Below are 19,050 nucleotides of genomic sequence, written 5' to 3' on the forward strand. Positions count from 1 at the left end.
TCTGCTTAGTTTCATCTGGATGATAATAGTGGGCTAGGAATTGCAACTTTAGATTGTAATTCTGACCACAGGGCTATAAAAATGACTGTTTACGGGAACGAACCGGAATGTAGACCAAGACGGACTTTCTTCGATTATAGAAGAATGGACAGAAGACTATTTAACAGGATATTGGCAGAAAGGCTTCCCATCTGCCAACTTCCTATTGATCGGAATGTTACTCATTCGGAAATTGATGCCTGCATCGATGCCACGAGCGAGGTTTTCCGATCCGCCATGGAGTCTGCTATTCCTAAAATTTATTCTGGGAATAGAGGACCCCGTAGACTTTCGCCTGAAATACTAGACCTAATCAGGCAAAAGAAAGTTCTACGAAGAAGATTACATCGTACAGGAAACCCTGAAAGGTATTCAACTCTCAGGGCGGAAATCCGCAACGCAGATAGAATTATCCAAGGCGCGATTGCGGAATACGAGTCAGTTCGGTGGGTACAATACCTCAGTGAAATCCAGGTGAACGAACGTATGTACGGTAGGGTAAAGACAGCAGCGGGCATTAACCGTTTTGTCAAAATCCCAGATCTCATCAGCAATGATGGGGTCACGGCAGTCGTGTCTAGACATAAGGCTGACATGTTAGCAGACGTCGTCCAAGGACACTCTGATGCCGACGAGACTTCCTCTTTCAGTAATACTGTTAGAAATGAAATATCGATGTACAATGATACGTCCCCTTTAGTGACATTTGCAGATCACCTAACTGCAGATGGCTCCGCAATAAGCGAGGACAATGTGTGGCGAAGAAGTAAATTTCTCAAAGCACCAAATATTGGGGCAGGGTTAAAACGAAGAGCAAATCGCAAATCCGCGGGGCCTGATGGAATTCCTGACATAGTGTTAAGGAGGACCGATAGCGCTGCTTGGAACCATATTGCGATTATCTTCAATCATTGTATAAACCTGGGCTATTTTCCGGTTTCGTGGAAAAGGGCAATTACAATACCCATCCTGAAACCTGGTAAGGACCCAACACAATGCAATAGTTATAGGGCGATTAGCTTACTCCCAGCATTCGGGAAGCTTTTTGAATACTTTATACTTTCTGAGATTAAGGAAATCTTAGAAGATAAGGAAGTATTACCTGACAGTCAATTTGGCTTCAGGGCAGGCCACTCAACATCACAAGCCCTCATGGTCTTAGGGGCCTTTGTGACTAAGGCACTCAATAACCGGCAGATCACAATCGCGGTTAGTTTAGATTTTGCCAAAGCTTTTGATAATGTTTGGCAAAATGCTATCATATATAAAATGAGAAGGCTAGGCTTCAATTTTAATATATGTAGGTTAGTCTCAAGCTTCCTAGTACAGCGAAGCTTCAGGGTTAAAGTTGATGAGGACCTTTCTTCGGAAAGAGCAGTAAATGCTGGGGTACCACAAGGGTCTCTCCTTGGACCTGTCTTATTCAACATTTTTATAACTGACGTACCACATGCGCCTGAAGGGCACTTGCTCCTGGCATATGCAGATGACATATTTGTCGCTGCAGCCGGAGCACATGCTGGGAACACTAACGCGCGTTTAAATGCATATTTGGAGCAACTCTCCGAATACTTCCACACTTGGAAAATGCGCTTAAACGTAGACAAATGCGAAGCGATTACCTTCAAGGGCAAGAAAAAGTACTTATACCGCAGCGCCAGGCAGTATGAGGCACATATTGCAATTGGAGGGCAAGAAATTCGCAATTCAGAACAGTATCTGGGGGTCATAATGCATAGCAATTTTGAATTTGTTAGGCATATTGACTTTATACTTAGGAAAGTCAAAAATATTTATTGGGCCTACCAGCGTGCTATAAATGCTACTGGTGGGCTAACTGTTAAGGTACAACTGCTTATTTACAAGCAGATAATAAGACCTCTTATTGCGTACGCCTTTCCCATCTGGTTTGGGATATCTTCCCACCAAATGGAAAGGCTGCGTCTGTGGGAGAGGCGTATCCTTAGGTCCTGTTTGGGATTGAGGAGAACCCAGGCAGATGATGGAACCTGGCGTTTACCCCCAAACAGGATAATATATGAATCGATCGACTTTTGCCGTATAGATAAATTTCTTATGGCTAGCGCTCTAAATTCCCTAGATAGAGCTGCAACCGTCGATAATAGGTTATTAAGAGAAAGTCTGGTACATGATACCGATATACACAGACTAACTCGGGCCAACTATAGGCCACCGAGTAGTCTGTCTACGATGAACGAAGAGGGTCTTCTCTACAGAGAAGACTTACTTCTCTTCTACCATCGAAGATCTGGGACACTAGAGTTAGAAAACCCCGTATATGTGGTATCGCAATAGCCGGTGTAGCGTCCCCTGTAAATATTGTATATAGTAGAATAGTCATTATATTAAGTCGTTATAAGTAGAATTAATATTAGAAATTAAGTAGATTTAAGTAGATTTATCAATAGTTTTAATTAGAATTAAGAAATCTAAAAATAAAAATTGTTAAGGGCTCCAGTTTTTATTCATCTTTTTTAGGAGAACGTTATAATTATAAGAATAATTATAAGTATATAGAAATTTTATCAATGTATAGAGATAGGCTACAGCTTAACTGTAGCCACAGCTATGTATTAATTAGATAAACTTAGACAAATAAGTATTATGCTAAGTAGTCTTAAGAAACTAATGTTAGCCGTAAGGTATTCCAATATTGTTTAATGAACTGATGAAATAAACCAAACTGAAACAAAATTTATCTCTTTTTGTTACAGCCACCACCACAGCAAACGCAGCTCGTTCAACCACCACAGCACAGCAACTCGTTCAACCACCGCAGTAAAATGAACACCACTATAGTCAACCACCACTATACACGAATTAACACTGCCGAAGAGATGTCACTTCACGATATGCACACAAACACTGTAGACACTGTAATAACTTAAGTTCACTTAAGCACTGAAAAACACAAATGATAAAAAATTTCGCCCCGAAACGTGCTATTTATACTTTTCTCACACACACATTTCTTCAATAATGGGGTGGTTTGCCTTGTGTGTGCCTGCTAGCTGTGACTACCTGAAATTCTTGTCGACTACAATCTACAAATTCTGTATAGCTGGCCGTTTTGGTTATCATTTGTGAACAGTGTTAAAAGTGTTTGTGTGATTCAAAAAAAATAATAAGTGAAAATGCCTCCTAAAACCAGTGGTAAAGCAGCAAAGAAGGCCGGCAAAGCCCAGAAGAACATTACCAAGGGCGATAAGTCGAAGAGACGTACCAAGCGTAAGGAGAGTTACGCTATCTACATTTACAAAGTGTTGAAGCAAGTCCATCCCGACACCGGTATCTCCTCCAAGGCCATGAGCATCATGAACAGTTTCGTCAACGATATCTTCGAACGTATTGCCGCCGAAGCCTCTCGTTTGGCCCACTACAACAAGCGCTCGACCATCACCAGTCGGGAAATCCAGACCGCCGTCCGTCTATTGTTGCCCGGTGAATTGGCTAAGCACGCCGTCAGTGAAGGTACCAAGGCTGTTACTAAATACACCAGCTCCAAGTAAATGTCTTGATATTTTTCATTTTGCGTCGAAATACTACCTTAAAAGGCCCTTTTCAGGGCCACAAAAAACATTTCAAAAGAGATCATATTTTGTTGAAGCTACAATTTATCATTATTTAATAATAAACGAATAAAAATCCATAGAAATTATATTTTTCTCTATACAATGATTTTTCCATGCATTTAGCTAACTCGCATATGTGCCTATGTTTAGCCATTGCTTGTGCGATATGCTATAACAGCCATCGTCGTCGTGTATGTGTGCGTGTGTTAGTGGTGATTTGCCTTGCCGATGACCAAAATGATGGGGATTTTCGAGAATTATGACCTGTGGGTAATTAGGAAAAATTTTAAATATTTTATTATCTTTTATGACCTGGGTTAAAAAAACAATCCAGTGGCGTCCACGATTATATTGGCTCAATAAAATTACCTAATAAGAACAGTAATTAGCGAAAGTAATTTTTCCCAAAATCAAACACGTGCACAAATTTACTTATTCATTTAGGTAACAAATATATACGATAACTGTTGAAAATAAATATTTTTCTCTTTTTTAATTTAATTTGTAGCCCTGAAAAGGGCTGTTAGATAGTATGTTTTCGAATATCGAAAATATTGTGGAAAAAGTAATCTTTCTGGGAAAAATTACTTCTTGGCGGCGGTTTTCTTAGCAGCTGGCTTCTTTGCTGCTGCGGCCTTTTTGGGCTTAGCGGCTGCAGTTTTTGCCTTGGGTGCCTTTGGTTTAGTGGCAGATGCTTTGGCGGCGGTCTTTGCTGGTTTAGCTTTAACTGTACCGGTTTTCTTGGCAGCCTTTGCCTTTGTTTTGTCGGCCTTCTTCTTTTCAGCGGTCTTCTTGGCGGCAGAGGGTTTTTTGGCAGCTGCCTTCTTCTCACCAGCGGCCTTTTTAGGGGCGGCAGCCTTCTTCTTTTTGTCACCAGCGGCTGGGGCCTTCTTCTTCTTTTCAGCAGTCTTGGCTTTGGGTTTCTTGGAGGCCGAAGCTGACAATTTGAATGAACCAGAAGCACCCTTACCTTTAGTTTGGATCAATTTTCCACTGGCAACGGCACCTTTCAAGTACTTCTTGATGAAGGGGGCCAATTTTTGGGCATCTACTTTGTAGGTGCTGGCCAAGTATTTCTTGATGGCGGGCAATGATGAACCTCCACGTTCCTTCAGGGTCTTGATGGCGGCATCAACCATTTGCTGGGTTGGAGGGTGGGTAGGGGCAGCTGATGGCTTCTTTGCTTTGGCAGCGGCTTTTTTTGGTGCCTTTTTCTCAACAGCGGCAACTGGGGAGGCGGTGGCTTCAACAACGGCGGCGTCAGACATGGTTATTCACTGTTTGGTTTATTTTTCACTGTTAACACAAATACACTCACAAATTTATGTGTACTATTATTTTTGTTAGCGGCGAGCTAAAGTGTAGGTACATCGAAAAGATGAGATGTGCATAGTAGTCAATTGGTAAATTTTTCGAAAGATTGTGTGGAAGCGTGTTTAATTTTTTACAAAAGTTTTCGGAGAAATTAAATTTTCCTGAAGAAGCTTTGATAATTTTCACTAAAAATGTTTTATACCTTTAAAGTATAGATTTCAGGCTATGTTTTAAAGAAAGTTTGGTGTAATTATCACTTGCCGTTTGTCAATTATAAACGTTTAACTTGGCAGATTATAAAAATGTAATCACAAATTTCCAACTAAAATTTAAAAAAATCGAATTTTTTATGAAAAATTAATTGAAAATTCTTTTTGAAAATGTAGCCTGATATGTTTACTTTAGGGTCAAAGAAAAATATCGATGAAATTTCATATTTTACTATGTGAAAAAATTGAAATTATTATGTGGTCTATGACAGCAGAAATCCTCTTGTTGGCATAATTTCAATGAAGAAAAGTTTTTCTTGAAATAAATTTGAAAGCTCAAATCTTAATAAGTTTTATAAAAATTTCTTAAAAAACATTTCAGAATTTGTATATTTACATCAAAATATAACATTATTCACAAAAAGTCATAATTTACGGGGAAAAGTTACAAAATCCCCAGAATACTTCATACTACCAATGTACAGGCATTCACTGACAAACGGTTATGTATTTTCATTTTGCAATATTTTTTATGAAATTTAACATAATTTGTTCTAAAATTTATTAAAAATAGTATTAGAAGCCATTTTCTAAGTTATTTTGTCAAATTTTTGTTACTTTTATGAAAAAATATTCCCAAAAAGAAATTCATCTTTACAGGCAAATATCACCTAGAACACTTGGAAATGTCATGAAATTAATTGCGTTTTACAAAATTGTTTTTCGATCAACTTCAAAGGTAGATATTATTGGCATTTCTTTTTATAATACTTTTAATTATATTTTACATCAAAATTCTCAACAAATTATTTTCTTCTTAAATTTTTAAAAAATAATAAATTATTACCAATTTCTCTAAATACATCGGGCAAAAATAATTTTGTAATTCCATATGGAGAAAATTCATATTCAAATGTCTTAAAATGCGTATAAAACATTTAAAAATTTTGCTGAAAAGGAATAAAACATATTTCATACATCATTCCTGAAAAAAATTAAATAGGAGGGGCAAAATTTTAGCTGGAAATTTTTAAAATTCACATGAAATAATTCGTAGAAATTAAAGGCAGAGAATTTTTTCCCGTTAAATTGAATAGTCCACAACAAAAAAAAAAAATGATCGAAGGGGAATAAAATGAGAGAAATAGACAAATTTCGCGCCAAAAATCATGAAGAGAGCAATTTTTTGTTTAACGGGAAAAGGAAAAAAACAAAATGGACAAAAAAAAATCCCGTTAGCAAAATGTATGTGGTGGTTGTTATTATGAGTCATAGCATTTTTTCGAAGAGGGAGTACAAAAATGATAATAATTTTGCAAATTAAAGGAAACTATCAAAATGGATAATTGGAAAAATTCAAATAAAATTAAAAAAATAAAATATTCGATCAAAATAAAATAACAAAAATAAAGTGACGAAAAATAATCAAGGAAAAAAATCAACATCAAAAAAATACTTCTTTATTTTAAAAATTTTCAAAAATAATCAAAGCCCTAAATTTTTTTATTTATTTAAAAAAATACTAAAATTTGTAGATTGAGTGAAAAAATATCTCATTTTTGTGAAATATTTGTGGTCCTGAAAAGGACCGATTGTTTTGTTGTAAAATTGTTGCTTTTAAAACGTCAAGAATTTAAGCACGTTCTCCACGAATACGTCTGGCCAATTGGATATCCTTAGGCATGATGGTGACACGCTTAGCATGGATGGCGCACAAGTTAGTATCTTCGAAAAGACCAACCAAGTAGGCTTCACTGGCTTCTTGCAAGGCCATAACAGCAGAGCTCTGGAAACGCAAGTCAGTTTTGAAATCTTGAGCGATTTCACGAACCAAACGTTGGAAGGGCAATTTGCGGATCAACAATTCAGTACTCTTCTGGTAACGACGGATTTCACGCAAAGCAACTGTACCAGGACGGAAACGATGAGGCTTCTTAACACCGCCGGTGGCTGGGGCACTCTTACGGGCAGCTTTGGTAGCTAGTTGTTTACGGGGAGCCTTTCCACCGGTCGATTTACGGGCAGTTTGCTTAGTACGAGCCATTTTTCACTTGAATTTTTTCACTTCACTAGAGATATGCACACAAACAATTTCAATTCAATTTTGCCTATGGCCATATTTATTTGGTAGATAATCTTACGAACTAACAGGAATGGCTTACTGTGCTAAAAAACTTAACTATATATAGCTATTCGCTATCTACTACTATTTACATAAAAATACGCTGTGCTCTTGGCATCTAGCAACTATATACTTTAAATAAAAAAGGAAAAAACTTAAAAACATATATGCCCCAAAAATTCCAAAATTAAAAATGGGCGAAATCAACTAATTTTAAAATTTAAAACTAAAACGTAAATCTAAAACTTAAATCTAATACTTAAAGCTAGTTTCTACAAACTACTATTTACAATATATACAATATTTACATTTACTGTGTACTATTGTACACAGTATCTTCTACATCAAGGGTGTTGTAACGTCGATGGTAGAAACGAAGCTCACCATCGACGTACAACAGCCCTTCCTCATTCATCCTTTTCAAGGCACCCGGGGGCAGGTACCTTACAGTCCTCAGTGCATCCGCGTCCAGGGTGCATCTCAGAGCGTTCTCCACAGTACTGTTATTCAGTCCGTCCGTCTTGTCTAAGAATTCCAGTGCTCCTGAGACCAGGACCCTGTCAATTCTTTCCCCACCTGCCCTGTCATATATGGCCCTATTAGAGGTCCTCCTGACAGTTCCATCCTGACTAAATGTTAGTTCTCTCATGCCTAAACATGAAGTCAGGACACTACGCTCCCACCTCCTAAGCCTCTCCATCTGGTTGGATGAGATGCCAAACCAGACCGGAAAAGCGTAGGCAACAATAGGTCGCATTATTTGCCGATATAACAGCAACTTCACTTCGGGAGTTAAGCCATCCCGCATCTTCATCAGCCCTTGATAGCTGAAGAAGACCTTTCTCGCTCTGTCCAGGATAAAATCTAAATGTGCCTTGAAGTCAAAATTCTTTTGAAAAATGACCCCAAGATATTTTATCCTGTCCTTTATTTCCACAATATGAGGTCCAACTTTCACGACCGGATGGTACCTTGTAAAATTTGGACGAACATATCGAGTATTCCCGGTAAATACAATTGCCGAACATTTGTCCCCATTTAGCTTGAGGCCCCATATGGTAAAGAACCTATATAAGACCTCAAGATAAGTGTTCAGACGTGCTTCCGCTATACGAAGTAATGGGGCCGTATACGCCACAAGCACATCATCGGCGTATGATAATGCTAACCCTCCACGTGGAGGTGTAGGCATGTCACTGACATAGATGTTAAACAACATCGGCCCTAGGAGGGAGCCATGGGGCACGCCAGTCAGTACAGGTCTGCGACTAGATAGTCGTTCACCTACCCTAACTCTGAAATACCTATCAGACAGGAAACTTCCTACTAATCTCACAGTTTGGTGATCAAATCCAAACCGTTGCATTTTAAACAATAAACCTTGATGCCATACGGTATCAAAGGCTTTAGAAAAATCAAGTCCAACTGCAATAGTGCCATCCCTATTGTTGAGACCTGAAACCACATAGGATGAGAGAGCAGTTAGGGCATGGACAGTGGATAGGCCTGCCCTAAACCCGAACTGATTGTCCTTCAACACCCTTTTATCCTCTACGAGTTTATTTAATCTTTCCAAAATGAAAGACTCGAAGAGTTTACCGAAGGCCGATAAAAGTGATATCGGCCTATAGCTACTACATTGTCCCAGAGGTGAACCCCTCTTAAATATGGGAACCAACATAGCCTCTTTCCATGCCCTGGGAAAATAACCCAGGTTCAGACAGTGATTAAACAACACTGCCAGGAATGTAAAAATAACCTCACCCGCCTTTTTTAAGGCGGTATCGGGTATTCTGTCCAAACCGCAGGATTTACGTGCTGGCCTACGGGCGATTGCCCTACCCACACAACCGGCGCGAAGAAAACCACCCTCGTTCCAACGAGTGGCGTTTTCAACAATAGCCCCATTTGCAGTAAATGTATCGCCGAAATTTACCATAGGGGACCGATCGCTGATCCCCTCGGTAGCTCGATTAACTGAGCTACGGAGGGCATCATGTTCCCCAGGAAACCGATTAACTGGTCCTCCTGAGAAATTAGCACTCGGTCCTCCCATGGCCGGCGAAACACCCTGCACATGGTCTGCCAAGGCTTCAGCCTTTTCACCGTCGTCTGTAATAAGTCGGCCTGTATTGTCCACTAACTGACTAACAGGTTCTCTAGTATCTAGTCCTGCTGCCCTTTTGACTTTGTCAAAAGTTTTCCCATCAACTCTTATTCTCCCTAAATAATTTGTGAGTCTCTCCTGTTCGAAAATACGAACAGAGTCCTCAATTATGCGATCCAAATTTCTGATATCCGCTCTAAGAGCAGGAAATCTATCTGGATCCCCAGATCTTCGGAGAGTGCGGCATAGCCTGCGACGCTCTCGAATAAAGCCCAAAATTCTCGGAGGAAGATCTCCAAGAGTCTTAGGCTTAACTCTCTGTTTAGGTACAGAGGTTTCTATAGCATTGCGGAAAATCTCACCTAGATTTTCCACACACCTATCTACCTCATCTATTGAAGCATTTCTGTTAGATGGTAGAGTGCACTCATCTAGCCCTAACCTAATTTGACGCCTAAATCGTCCTACATTCATGCGATTGAAGTTCAGAAATTTCTGACCTTCATTTCTCGCCAGACCCCCCAAATTTAATTGAATTTGAATCGCCCTGTGATCCGATTCAAAATCAAATGCCATAGAAATATTTCCGCCGCCAACCAGAGGGAGTCCTGGTGTACGCAGAAATAAATCTAGATATGAGGCAGATGTCGCATTCTCCCTAGTCGGAATATCCGACCTTATTACGTCAAATTCTAGGCAGTCCTGTAAAAGTCTGTCTAAAACTAGTCCACTGCAGTTTCTCACGTTACCTCCCCACGAAGTGTGCTTCGCGTTTAGGTCGGTTCCGATCAAAACTTCCCCAGAGTTATATAGGTCAAAAACCCGCAAAATATCTTCGGACCGTAGTGTCTCATTGGGTGCGAGGTACATTGAGACGAAAGCTACAGTGGAGCCATCGTCCTTCCATACCCTCGCCGCACAGGATTCTATATGTCCGGTTGAGAGTGGTATTCGATCACAGCGAATACCATCTCGAATAGCAACCGCGGTACCACCCCCGCGTTGCGCCCCATCACGATATTGGAGAAAAACCCTATATCCCTCTAAACTAAAATTACGAGAAGGTTGAGCTTATGCTCAGCCAAAAGGAGTACATCAGGCCTCCTCTCCTCAACTAACAACTTCAAATAGTGTCTCTTTGATAGTGAAATCAAAGAGTTCACATTAACAAAAACTACCTTAAAACTGGACATTTCCAGCAATGCATAACAACCAGGCAGACATGGCGGCGTCAATGCCTGAAGATGCCATTATTTTTGAAAGATAGGACCAAATGTCCTAGCCTTCTCGCATTTTTGAGAAAAGTCCGTTCCAAAGAACTGGACAATATTCTCAGTCTGAGAAATTACCTCTTTTTGGGGAGGTCGATTGCTAGAACGTGGACCGTTACTAGCTGGGGGTTGTTGAGGGGCCGATTTTGCACGGCCACCTGCGACACCAGCATATGTCGTGCTGGAGCCAATGGCAGCAATTCGTAATGAACGTGCCTCATTTTTGGCCTGTATGTCGGCCTTGGCTTTAGCTTTGCGGGCTAAAATTGCCAAACGGTGTGGACAATCCTTAGCCGAAGCAGGATGTCCGTATTTGCCACAGTTAACGCAGTAACAGGGCTGTGCCACCTTTTTAACAACCTCCCCAGATACCGGGTCGGTGTATTCAACAAGAGTGTCTTGTCCCTTGGGAGGGACAGGACACTCTTTAGGACCATGATCTCCATTGCACTTGTTACAGCGCTTTGGCATTGTACAATTGGTCGCGATATGGTCGTGACCTTGGCAGTTAAAGCATTGCTGCATGCCACTACCTTTATCCTTACGGATCTTGACATTGCAGTCAAATATCATTTTGAGGTTATACAACCCCAAAATGTCCGAACTTTTGCTTACACGCAAAAGCCACAAGCGGTAGGAAATGTTGGTCAACCAACAATTTCAACATTTAGGCCTGATTTGATAGTGAGGAACTCACTTACCGCCTCAGGCGAATATTCCTTAGTTAAGCCCTCTATGACAAGCATATGAGGACGTAACTCCTTGGGGGTATGAGTATAAAATTTATACCCACGCTCTGTCAAGATTTGCTTGACAAAATTAAATGCGTTGAGGCCTTTGACCTTCAACGCCAAAACGGACGGACGGACTAAGGTAATGGAGAACTCACCTGAACGCAGATGTTGTCTCAGGACGCCTGCCACCTCAGATACGCCAGCTCCGAAAATCTTAAAAGCTGGCATGTTTTTGCCAGCATTTGTCTTCTCTGTTGTCTGCTTCGTAGGGGCGGGAGCAGCACTCTTCTTAGTTGCGGGAGCAGCGGGAACAGCAGCAGCACCAGCAGGAACAGCAGCAGCAGCAGCAGGAACAGCAGCAGCCTTGTTGCCAACCACCAGGGGGGTAGTTTTGGGTGGTTGAGTCTTCTCGTTAACTTCTTTCAACACGTACCGCACTTTGGGGATAGCGCCTTTAGAAGTCTCCTTCTTCTTCTTTTCGGTCACTGACGGCACGACATCCATCTCGTCATCCGCCATACCGAAGTCTACGGCTGCCTCGGTAGCCATTACGGTCTCCTTGCTGGAGGGGCCAATCTTAGCGCATTTGGCTAGCGCTTGGTTGGCAGCAGCCAGCTCTGCTGCCATACGGCTCCTTTCTTGCTCTAAGTGAGCAATTCGGGCTTCAAGCTGGCGTACAATGGCTTCCAGCTTCACATTCTCATAGGCAGAATTGCCTACGTTGCAATGGCAGCGTTTTTTACGTGGCTGCCTAACCACATCGGAGCTAAAAGATTGGCCCCCGTCGCTAGTTGCACCATCAGATGTGCAACCATCCATTTTCTTTGGTATATTTGCCGTTTTTGGCTTGGCAAATATACCATCACCTTCAATTTTTATGCCGGTAGGGTTGACTTTTACCGGCATAGCCGCCTGCATTTCTGCCATTTTATCCATGGCAAAAATCGAGCCTTTTTCTCTTTTGACGGCGTCAAAAATATTCGCCGTCGGCTTTGGGGTGCTGACGGTTTTGGGGTTTCCCGCCAGCACTGTTGATATTTGGTCTTCACCAACCACCACTGCTCGTTCTGTTGTGTTTGTGCCTTGAAATCAGCAAAACTCCAATTTTGCTGCCTTCTATGGGCTTCTCAATTTTTTGAGACACCAACCAAATTTTGCCCTTTTGCAAAAACCACCACCAAATCACAGCAACAGCCACTGCAATACACCACCACAGCACAGCAAACGCCACACGTTCAACCACCACAGCACAATGAACACGATTTTGTTCAACCACCACTATGCACGAATTAACACTGCCGAAGAGATGTTATTTCACGATCTGCACACAAACACTGTAGACACTGTAATAACGTTGCCATCGCCAAGAAAACGAGTATTTATAGAAAATTGTGCTCTTAGCATCAACTTTCGGGGTTGATATGTTAGTGAATTCTTACCTATCGGTATACCAAATGTACACGCACACACAAAAGAGAACATACAATACTAACGGCAAATGTACACACACACATATAACTGTACATACTTTACTTGGTATGTGAGAGAGCCTCAAATTTTGTATAAATACAAGCGGACCTGGGTTGAAAAAACATTCGTATTTTGAACGTTAGTGAAGTGATAAGTGAAATAAACTAAAGTGAAAAAATGACTGGTCGTGGTAAAGGTGGTAAAGGCTTGGGAAAAGGTGGCGCTAAACGTCACAGGAAAGTGCTCCGTGATAACATCCAAGGTATTACCAAGCCAGCTATTAGACGTTTGGCTCGTCGTGGCGGTGTAAAACGTATCTCTGGCCTGATTTACGAAGAAACTCGTGGTGTTCTGAAGGTGTTTTTGGAAAACGTTATTCGTGATGCTGTCACCTACACCGAACATGCTAAGCGTAAAACCGTCACCGCTATGGATGTCGTATATGCTTTGAAGAGACAAGGCCGTACCTTGTACGGTTTCGGCGGTTAAACAAATTCTTGACGCAATTTGGAGAAATCTTTTTTACAACAAAACAATCGGTCCTTTTCAGGACCACAAAATATATCAAAAAAGAGATACATTCTTGTTGAAAACTATTTTTTTTAATTAAAAATAAATAAAAAATAAACACTTACCTTAGGAAATAAAGAAATTTTATGTCAAAATTTCTAATATTTTTCTTTTTCAGCTTTCTCGTACTTTTTTCTCACAATTCGTGAAAAATGTCTAAAAATCAAATAAATAAAAAATATAAATACTAACTACTAACACTAATTTTCTCCATAATATTTTCAACGAAAACATTGTTTTACCGAGGTCTCGTATTTTATTCCCGATCATAAACATGCCGTCGGCAACTCACATCGCTAAACACATTTAGTTGTTCTTCTTCTTCCTTTTCGTATTATATGAGTATAACATAGCGTCGCTTTATGTATGTATTGGTATTATTTAGTCGATATTACTAAAGAACGACCATGCTGTGGTAGCAAAGGAATTTCATTTTGACTTTTTCAAACATTGTTGAATCTTTTCTCAAATTTTATTTAAAAATGGTTGAATATTTTATTAAATAGATCGTTGATTCATATTATCTTCAAAAATTTCATTAAAAATTTTTAAATTATTCACTAATAATTTCCTTTAAAATTGTATCGAAAATTAAATCATTGATTTTTTTAAAAATTAAAATAACTGAATTTTATTTAAAAATTTTTCATTGAATTAATTTTATTTTATTTATGTTCAATTTACTTATTTAAATTCCAATTAATTTAATTTTTCATTAGATTATTTTTTAAAAATCACATTTTCGTTTTATTAAAAATTATTTTATTTATTTCCTTATTATTAATTTAAAATTATTTAATTTATTTCCTTATCATTAATTTAAAATTTTTTGATTTCATTTAAAGTATCTTTTATTTTCATAAAATGTATTTATTATTCCAAATTTCTTTAATTTATTTCCAAATATTTTCATTTAAATTTGCTTAAATTTTCATTAATATTTGCCTTAATTTTTAAAAATTTTCTTATTTTATTTTAATTTAATTATTAATTTACGTTATTTTATTTTTCTTTGTAATTATTTTCGTTAATTTTCATTTCATTATGTTACTTTTCTTCTATTTTTTGTGTTAAAAATTTGCGCTTTTATTTTCATGTATGCGTCGATTTATTTCCACCAAAACACTACTTTGCCGCCAAAATTCCATTGCAAATCATCTACTTTATGCCTTCCCCAAAGAATGCGCCGGGGTACGATTTTTTCACATAAAATTACTACAAAGCCACCACCAACTGCCACATGCTTCTTCTTCATGCTATACATACTCATTTGGTGACGCCACGATCTCTCCTCTCTCGCGCTCTATTCCTGAAATCATAAGAGACAACAACAACGACGACAACACAAATATGCAACTGACAACGAAAAACAGTTATTCTGCCAACGTCTCATAGAAAATTATTGAGAATTTTTATTTTTTTTTCATGCAAATGTAGCTTGACGCAATTTTCTTTCTCTTTTCAAATATTTTTTGTCGTCCTGAAAAGGACGGATTGGTTGATTTTTCTATGGAATTATACGATGGTCTGTATTCTTCTTCTTCATTCCATAATACCTTTCGAATAATTTAGGCTTTCTTTTCGGTCTTCTTGGGCAAGAGAACAGCTTGGATGTTTGGCAATACACCACCTTGGGCAATGGTAACGCCAGACAGCAATTTGTTCAATTCTTCGTCGTTACGGATGGCCAATTGCAAGTGACGGGGAATGATACGAGTCTTCTTGTTGTCACGGGCAGCATTGCCAGCCAATTCCAAGACTTCAGCAGCCAAATATTCCATGACAGCGGCTAAATAGACGGGAGCACCGGCACCAACACGCTCAGCATAGTTGCCTTTGCGCAACAGACGATGGATACGACCGACGGGGAATTGAAGACCAGCACGATTGGAACGGGACTTTGCCTTTCCCTTAACTTTGCCACCTTTACCACGACCAGACATTTTCACTTTATTTTAGTTTTAAACACTTCACTTAAGCACTGAAAAACACAAGTGATAAAAATTTTCGCCCCGAAACGTGCTATTTATACTTTTCTCACACACACATTTCTTCAATAATGGGGTGGTTTGCCTTGTGTGTGCCTGCTAGCTGTGACTACCTGAAATTCTTGTCGACTACAATCTACAAATTCTGTATAGCTGGCCGTTTTGGTTATCATTTGTGAACAGTGTTAAAAGTGTTTGTGTGATTCAAAAAAAATAATAAGTGAAAATGCCTCCTAAAACCAGTGGTAAAGCAGCAAAGAAGGCCGGCAAAGCCCAGAAGAACATTACCAAGGGCGATAAGTCGAAGAGACGTACCAAGCGTAAGGAGAGTTACGCTATCTACATTTACAAAGTGTTGAAGCAAGTCCATCCCGACACCGGTACCTCCTCCAAGGCCATGAGCATCATGAACAGTTTCGTCAACGATATCTTCGAACGTATTGCCGCCGAAGCCTCTCGTTTGGCCCAGCTCCAAGTAAATGTCTTGATATTTTTCATTTTGCGTCGAAATACTACCTTAAAAGGCCCTTTTCAGGGCCACAAAAACATTTCAAAAGAGATCATATTTTGTTGAAGCTACAATTTATCATTATTTAATAATAAACGAATAAAATCCATAGAAATTATATTTTTCTCTATACAATGATTTTTCCATGCATTTAGCTAACTCGCATATGTGCCTATGTTTAGCCATTGCTTGTGCGATATGCTATAACAGCCATCGTCGTTGTGTATGTGTGCGTGTGTTAGTGGTGATTTGCCTTGCCGTCGTTGATCAACATCGAATGGGCATCATGTATGTGTGAGCATTTTGTTACAGCACAACGGCAAAGCAACGAAATATAAGGCTGAGGCAGAAATTATCAAAGGAAAAAAATATATTGATGAAAATGTTAATATTTTGCCAAAATGTCATTTTTGGATGAAATTCTTGAAATTTGACAGAGAATATGAAAATGACAAATTTTTCAAAATTAAGTAGAAATTATAAAAATGACCAAATGATGGGGATTTTCGAGAATTATGACCTGTGGGTAATTAGGAAAAATTTTAAATATTCTATTATCTTTTATGACCTGGGTTAAAAAACAATCCAGTGGCGTCCACGATTATATTGGCTCAATAAAATTACCTAATAAGAACAGTAATTAGCGAAAGTAATTTTTTTCCCAAAATCAAACACGTGTACAAATTTACTTATTCATTTAGGTAACAAATATATACGATAACTGTTGAAAATAAATATTTTTCTCTTTTTTAATTTAATTTGTAGCCTGAAAAGGGCTGTTAGATAGTATGTTTTCGAATATCGAAAATATTGTGGAAAAAGTAATCTTTCTGGGAAAAATTACTTCTTGGCGGCGGTTTTCTTAGCAGCTGGCTTCTTTGCTGCTGCGGCCTTTTTGGGCTTAGCAGCTGCAGTTTTTGCCTTGGGTGCCTTTGGTTTAGTGGCAGATGCTTTGGCGGCGGTCTTTGCTGGTTTAGCTTTAACTGTACCGGTTTTCTTGGCAGCCTTTGCCTTTGTTTTGTCGGCCTTCTTCTTTTCAGCGGTCTTCTTGGCGGCAGAGGGTTTTTTGGCAGCTGCCTTCTTCTCACCAGCGGCCTTTTTAGGGGCGGCAGCCTTCTTCTTTTTGTCACCAGCGGCTGGGGCCTTCTTCTTCTTTTCAGCAGTCTTGGCTTTGGGTTCCTTGGAGGCCGAAGCTGACAATTTGAATGAACCAGAAGCACCCTTACCTTTAGTTTGGATCAATTTTCCACTGGCAACGGCACCTTTCAAGTACTTCTTGATGAAGGGGGCCAATTTTTGGGCATCTACTTTGTAGGTGCTGGCCAAGTATTTCTTGATGGCGGGCAATGATGAACCTCCACGTTCCTTCAGGGTCTTGATGGCGGCATCAACCATTTGCTGGGTTGGAGGGTGGGTAGGGGCAGCTGATGGCTTCTTTGCTTTGGCAGCGGCTTTTTTTGGTGCCTTTTTCTCAACAGCGGCAACTGGGGAGGCGGTGGCTTCAACAACGGCGGCGTCAGACATGGTTATTCACTGTTTGGTTTATATTTCACTCTTAACACAAATACACTCACAAATTTATGTGTACTATTATTTTTGTTAGCGGCGAGCTAAAGTGTAGGTACATCGAAAAGATGAGATGTGCATAGTAGTCAATTGGTAAATTTTTCGAAAGATTGTGTGGAAGCGTGTTTAATTTTTTACAAAAGTTTTCGGAGAAATTAAATTTTCCTGAAGAAGCTTTGATAATTTCACAAAAAATGTTTTATACCTTTAAAGTATAGATTTCAGGCTATGTTTTAAAGAAAGTTTGGTGTAATTATCACTTGCCGTTTGTGAATTATAAACGTTTAACTTGGCAGATTATAAAAATGTAATCACAAATTTCCAACTAAAATTTAAAAAAATCGAATTTTTTATGAAAATTTAATTGAAAATTCTTTTTGAAAATGTAGCCTGATATGTTTACTTTAGGATCAAAGAAAAATATCGATGAAATTTATATTTTACTATGAGAAAAAATTGAAATTATTATGTGGTCTATGACAGCAGAAATCCTCTTGTTGGCATAATTTCAATGAAGAAAAGTTTTTCTTGAAATAAATTTGAAAGCTCAAATCTTAATAAGTTTTATAAAAATTTCTTAAAAACATTTCAGAATTTGTATATTTACATCAAAATATAACATTATTCACAAAAAGTCATAATTTACGGGGAAAAGTTACAAAATCCCCAGAATACTTCATACTACCAATGTACAGGCATTCACTGACAAACGGTTATGTATTTTCATTTTGCAATATTTTTTATGAAATTTAACATAATTTGTTCTAAAATTTATTAAAATAGTATTAGAAGCCATTTTCTACGTTATTTTGTCAAATTTTTGTTAATTTTATGAAAAAATATTCCCAAAAAGAAATTCCTCTTTACAGGCAAATATCACCTAGAACACTTGGAAATGTCATGAAATTAATTGCGTTTTACAAAATTGTTTTTCGATCAACTTTCAAGGTCAGATATTATTGGCATTTCTTTTTATATACTTTTAATTATATTTTACATCAAAATTCTCAACAAATCATTTTCTTCTTAAATTTTTAAAAATAATAAATTATTACCAATTTCTCTAAATACATCGGGCAAAAATAATTTTGTAATTCCATATGGAGAAAATTCATATTCAAATGTCTTAAAATGCGTATAAAACATTTAAAAATTTTGCTGAAAAGGAATAAAACATATTTCATACATCATTCCTGAAAAAAATTAAATAGGAGGGGCAAAATTTTAAGCTGGAAATTTTTAAAATTCACATGAAATAATTCGTAGAAATTAAAGGCAGAGAATTTTTTCCCGTTAAATTGAATAGTCCACAACAAAAAAAATGATCGAAGGGGAATAAAATGAGAGAAATAGACAAATTTCGCGCCAAAAATCATGAAGAGAGCAATTTTTTGTTTAACGGGAAAAGGAAAAAAAGCAAAATGGACAAAAAAAATCCCGTTAGCAAAATGTATGTGGTGGTTGTTATTATGAGTCATAGCATTTTTTTCGAAGAGGGAGTACAAAAATGATAATAATTTTGCAAATTAAAGGAAACTATCAAAATGGATAATTGAAAA

The 19,050-nt window shown here is 38.4% G+C and overlaps 3 protein-coding genes across 3 annotated transcripts; 1 reads left to right on the forward strand and 2 right to left on the reverse strand.

Moving 5' to 3' along the window:
• Nucleotides 1-3,123: 3,123 nt before the first annotated feature.
• Nucleotides 3,124-3,624, forward strand: LOC131804943 (histone H2B). The gene has a single exon (XM_059128174.1). It carries the CDS (start codon nucleotides 3,195-3,197, stop codon nucleotides 3,567-3,569), a length of 375 nt encoding a protein of 124 aa, XP_058984157.1. The 5' UTR covers nucleotides 3,124-3,194; the 3' UTR covers nucleotides 3,570-3,624.
• A 519-nt stretch (nucleotides 3,625-4,143) lies between these two features.
• Nucleotides 4,144-4,941, reverse strand: LOC131804942 (histone H1.2-like). Its single transcript, XM_059128172.1, has one exon. The coding sequence runs from the start codon at nucleotides 4,898-4,900 to the stop codon at nucleotides 4,217-4,219; it is 684 nt and encodes a 227-aa protein (XP_058984155.1). The 5' UTR covers nucleotides 4,901-4,941; the 3' UTR covers nucleotides 4,144-4,216.
• An 11,751-nt stretch (nucleotides 4,942-16,692) lies between these two features.
• Nucleotides 16,693-17,491, reverse strand: LOC131804885 (histone H1-like). The gene has a single exon (XM_059128138.1). It carries the CDS (start codon nucleotides 17,447-17,449, stop codon nucleotides 16,766-16,768), a length of 684 nt encoding a protein of 227 aa, XP_058984121.1. The 5' UTR covers nucleotides 17,450-17,491; the 3' UTR covers nucleotides 16,693-16,765.
• Nucleotides 17,492-19,050: the final 1,559 nt, after the last annotated feature.

Source organism: Musca domestica, unplaced genomic scaffold (assembly GCF_030504385.1).
Source record: "Musca domestica strain aabys unplaced genomic scaffold, Musca_domestica.polishedcontigs.V.1.1 5, whole genome shotgun sequence".
Classification (NCBI taxonomy): Eukaryota; Metazoa; Arthropoda; class Insecta; order Diptera; family Muscidae; genus Musca; species Musca domestica.